The sequence below is a fragment of the Rhinopithecus bieti genome, unplaced genomic scaffold, assembly GCF_001698545.2.
Source record: "Rhinopithecus bieti isolate Rb0 unplaced genomic scaffold, ASM169854v2 scaffold_33937, whole genome shotgun sequence".
NCBI classification, from domain to species: Eukaryota; Metazoa; Chordata; class Mammalia; order Primates; family Cercopithecidae; genus Rhinopithecus; species Rhinopithecus bieti.
The window spans coordinates 1,083,620-1,088,225 of record NW_016814873.1 but is presented as its reverse complement, the minus strand read 5'-3'; the positions used below and the strand labels follow the sequence as shown (position 1 = coordinate 1,088,225).

General features: G+C 52.9%; 1 protein-coding gene across 21 annotated transcripts in view; it reads left to right on the top strand.

The window, feature by feature from the left end:
- LOC108515560 (protein CROC-4-like) overlaps window positions 1–4,606 on the top strand; it is a 33,136-nt gene that overhangs the window by 27,715 nt on the left and 815 nt on the right. For 10 of the 21 annotated variants that reach the window (XR_001881548.1, XR_001881553.1, XR_001881550.1 and 7 more), the window contains 2 exons: window positions 1,772–1,889; window positions 3,425–3,780. The exons of 4 other annotated variants lie outside the window; for them this stretch is intronic. Coding sequence is in view for 6 of the 17 variants with exons in the window: in XM_017852559.1 (XP_017708048.1) it covers window positions 994–1,133; window positions 1,772–1,783 (152 nt within the window). In the remaining 11 variants the exon portion in view is untranslated. Of the gene's footprint in view, window positions 1–993; window positions 1,134–1,234; window positions 1,236–1,771; window positions 1,890–2,243; window positions 3,269–3,424; window positions 3,781–4,606 lie in introns of those variants that run through there. 7 more of the 21 variants (XM_017852558.1, XM_017852562.1, XM_017852557.1 and 4 more) reach the window with 5 other exon arrangements.

The window sequence follows — 4,606 nt, the reverse complement described above, 5'->3', positions numbered from 1 at the left end:
TTTTTTTTTTTTTTTTTTTGGAGATGGAGTCTTGCTCTGCCACCGAGGCTGTAGTGCAGTGGCATGATCTCAGCTCACTGCAACCTCCACCTCCCAGGTTCAAACGATTCTCCTGCCTCAGCCTCCAGAGTAGCTGGGATTACAGGTGCCTGCTACCACACCCGGCTAATTTTGTTGTTTTAGTAGAGACAGGGTTTCTCCATGTTGACTAGGCTGGTCTCGAACTCCCAACCTCAAGTGATCTGCCCACTTTGACCTCCCAACGTGCTGGGATTACAGGTGTGAGCCACTGTGCCCGGCCTGCAGTGGCCCTTCTAGTGAATGTTTGGGTTCAGGGTGCATGAAGCAGCAGAATGCTGGTGGACACCACCTCAGCTTGCAGGCTGCTCTGGGTTTGATAGTCAGTGGGGCTCTGTCGACAGGAAGGACAGCAAAAGAAGGAGCTTTTGGTTTTGACTCTGAAATTGGACAGGCTGGTCAGGATACAAATTCTGGCTTCCCCACTTACCAGTTGGGTGACCTTAGGCAACTCCCTTCATGTCTTCGGTTCCTAACTGCCTTCCTTGGTTATCCTGAAGATCAAACAGGATGATGGGAATGAGTGTTTTCTAAGGCTGTGTGCAGATGTTTAGTGTTAAATGCTAAGTGCAGAGGGACACAGTTATGGGGCCATTGAGATAGGTGGGGCAATCAAGGAAGTCCTCCTGGGTTGTGAGGGCCATGGATCATCGGGTGCAGTCCATCACGGAGGCCTGACTGAGAAATGTGGCTGGTCTCCATGGCTGGGGCTTTCGTGGTCTGAAGGAGGTGAGCATCTTGCTGAGGCTGTTTCGAGAGGGACCCGTTGTTAACAATTAGGTGGTGAACTCCATGATGGCAGCTTCTTTTATCCACTGGCCAGGTGCGAATGCTGCCCAACATACCAGGAGGAGGGGACAGGTAGGGTGCAGCTCAGCCACATTGCCCCTAATCTGCCCTGCTCCCTCCCTGCAGCCCTCATCTCCTCGTCCTCCAGGCAGCACAAGCCATTGTGGAATCTCCACTGGGTGTACAGGACGGTGCCTGTGCATCCTGCTGCTCAGGACCTCTCAAGTCCCCGATGTGATGGCTCCTCAGCATCATCAGGAGTGAATGTAATTCAGACCTATTTAGATCCGTCAGCCTATGGGCCAGGGGGACCTTCAGCAGGATAGTCTTTTGTCTCCAAGCAGTCATTCCTTGTTATACAAGCAAGAGTCAGGAGGAGGAATGGTTTTGGCATCATCCCCCACAGACAGCAATGGGGCCTTTAGGTCTGGAGGGAAGGACCAGGCTGAGGCTGGCATATGGAGGTTGAGCCCTGGGCATGGGGCATCAGCTTCACCCGGCTGGGGATGCCTTCTGCTGGGTTTGTCCATCTGGCACCAGCTGGCTTCCCAGCACCGCCCCCACAACCAACCAGACTCCTTCTTCTGCTGTTGCCATGACAATTGGCTGCCATATTGTACCTCAGAGCACTAGCTCCTATCTGGATTTTCCTGTGGGGTTCCTAGAGGGTGGGAGATGGGTCTCCAGGGATTTATCCCTTTCTCCTGATATCCATCCAATAAAAATTCATAATAACATGATTTTTTTAAATAGTCTAAGTGGAGGATTACTATGTGTCAGGCTCTGTGCCAGACACTCTCTACATGTTATTTAATGTGGATAAGAAAGAATTAATGAGATAGAATTCAAGAGGTTCCCATCCAGTTTCCTGCTACTACGACAGACTTTTTCTCTCTCCAACCAGGAAATTCCATGATCTTGCTTATTCGTGTCTTGGGAAGTCCTTCTCCATGTCTAACCAAGATCTGTACGGCTATAGCACCAACTCTTTGGCTCTTGGCTTGGCATGGCTGAGTTGAGAGGTAAGGAAGGAATGCCACCTAGCTTTAGTGACTTCATAAAGGTTCCTGGGCCGAGTGTGGTGGCTCAAGCCTGTAATCCCAGCACTTTGGGAGGCCGAGGCGGGCGGATCACAAGGTCGGGAGATCAAGACCATCCTGGCTAACGTGATGAAACCCCGTCTCTACTAAAAATACAAAAAATTAGCCGGGCGTGGTGGCGGACGCCTGTAGTCCCAGCTACTCGGAGGCTGAGGCAGAAGAACGGCGTGAACCCGGGAGGCGGAGCTTGCAGTGAGCCGAGATCGCGCCACTGCACTCCAGCCTGGGTGACAAAGCAAGACTCTGTCTCAAAAAAAAAAAAAAAAAAAAAAAAAAAAGGGTTCCTGGACTCCAGCTATTAGAATTGGGAAACTGAGACTTGCCTAGCTTGGTGAGAGGTCTGAGTGTCCCTTAAAGTCTTGGGAACCCCCACCCAAACCTTCTGTTTACAGAAGAGGAGTAAATGCCACATAATGCTTTGAAATTCCCCTCTATGCCCCATCAGCACCCCAGAAAGAGTCAGGAGCCGGAGACCATGGAATAGCAATAGTCTCCCAGGCCCTCTGGGCTCCCCCTTTGGAAGCCAGTCTCCCAGCTCCTGCCTTGCGGGGAACGTTCCAACAGGGCCTCAGATCCTGGGATAGTGAGAGTTCCCTCCTTCTGGACCCCAACCGGAAGGCAGAGAATGGTCACTTTGACCTTGAGGGGCATCTATAAGGGGCACTAAGCAGAGGCCAGCTTTGCTGAGGGAATCCTGAATGAGGAGCAGGTGGAGAGAAAAAGGAGGCCATTCTCAACTGAGGAAGGGTGGGCTGGGAGGGAGGGGCTGGGGATAATTTATGATATCATTGTTCCCCCACCCCACTTACTTCCCAGCTACTGTACTGTTGCTAGGAGAGCCTGGCTCTGTCTGGGACTGGGAGGGTGTAACAGGCGGGAGGCTGTTCCATCTGCACTCCTCCTTCCCCACCCAGGGGAGGGCACCGCATGGAGCTGCATCCACCACCCCTTCCCAGGCCCTGACAGACACCAGTCTCTTCTGTTGTTCCCCCAAATCTAGCCACTCAAGGGATAGCAGGACTCCCAGGTGGGCTGAGGATCTAGAGCAAGGAATGGGCAAGGGAGTATGGAAGGAGAGACACTGGCAGACTTAGAGGGGCACTCAGGAACAGCTGGCCCACCTCGAGACCTGGGAGCTGGCCGGGGCAGGAAGAGGGGGTCAGGGAAACAGTCCTGGCAGAGCCCAGGTTTGGAGAAGACAGAGTCCTTACATTTGAGGGGTTCCTGATGCGATGGGCAAGGCGGACCTCTCATCCCCACTCCTCCACACTGTCAAGATCCAGGTTGGAGAGCTGGCAAAGGTAGGGGAAGGAGGAGCTGGGGCAGGGAGGAGGGAGGTGAGCTGGGAGAGGCTGAGGAGAGTCTAGGAAGAAGAAAGGCCACACTGGTCTAAGTGGAGCTGGGCCATGCCTGGCCATGGCTGAGATCCCCTCCTCTTTCTGAAATTCTCTTCTCAGATCTTAAGGCTCTTGGAGAAGTCAAGGGAGGTGAACTTTGGGGGTTTCCAAAGCTGCTGACTCCCAACCCTGGATGGGACAGGAAAGGAAGGCTGTGCCCACAGCTGTGCCTGACACCTGATTCCTGTGCAGCCCCTACTGGGTTTATTTGCCTTTCCTGGACATAGCTTCTCCACCCCAGAAAGGAAGGAGCTGACCCTGATTTGTGCCCATGTGGTTGTGCAAGCCCCTCCGTAGTCATTATCTCAGCTAATCTTCCCAACAGCCCTGAAAACCAGGTGATACTGTCCTCACTTTATGAAGGAGGAATCAAAGCCTCAGGAAGGCTAAGACACTTTCCCAGAGTCACAGGACTGGTAAGTTGGGCTGGGCTTCAAGTGGGGCTTCGTAGACCCCAAAGCATTTGTCCCCTTCCCCCGCTGTGCTGACTTCTGAAACACAAATGGAGGGACTGAGAGAAGAGAGGACCAGGTAGACAGGTGGAATTCTTGGCATGTTCTCCAGTGTAGGGGTAAAGTCTGAGAGATGATAAACATCTTGCAGGTTGAAGACAGGATTGGGGAAGAGGCCATGGGAGCTGTGGAAGTGACCAAAAGTCTACTGGGCTAGTCCTTAGCCTAAATGCAGCCTGCTCCCTGCCTTCCTGAAGCAAGTCCCCTGGGCTCCCTGCCTAATCTCTCCTGTTCTTGGCATCTGAGTTTCCGCCTTAGGCATTTCCCTCATCTCCCCATTGTCTTGGATAGAGCACCTGGAAGAGGTGCCTAGACTCAAGCCACTATCATGGCAGATCCCTTTGTGATGACCCCTTCCCTAGCTCCTCATCTTGACTGATGGAAGTGAGCTCCTTCCAAGACCACTGGAAGTTTGTCCTCTGCCTCCTTCTAAAGTCTCCATCCAAAGAGTAGTTTTTGGCCGGGCATGGTGGCTCACGCCTGTAATTCCAACACTTTGGGAGGCCGAGACGGGTGGATCACTTGAGGTCAGGAGTTCGAGACCAGCCTGGCCAACATGGCAAAACCCCGTTTCTAATTTAGCCGGGTATGGTGGCGTGCGCCTGTAATCCCAGCTACTCAGAGGGTGAGGTATAAGAATTGCTTGAACCTGGGAGGCAGAGGCTGCAGTGAGCCAAGATCATGCCATTGCACTCCAGCCTGGGTGACAGAATGAGACTCCATCTCAAAA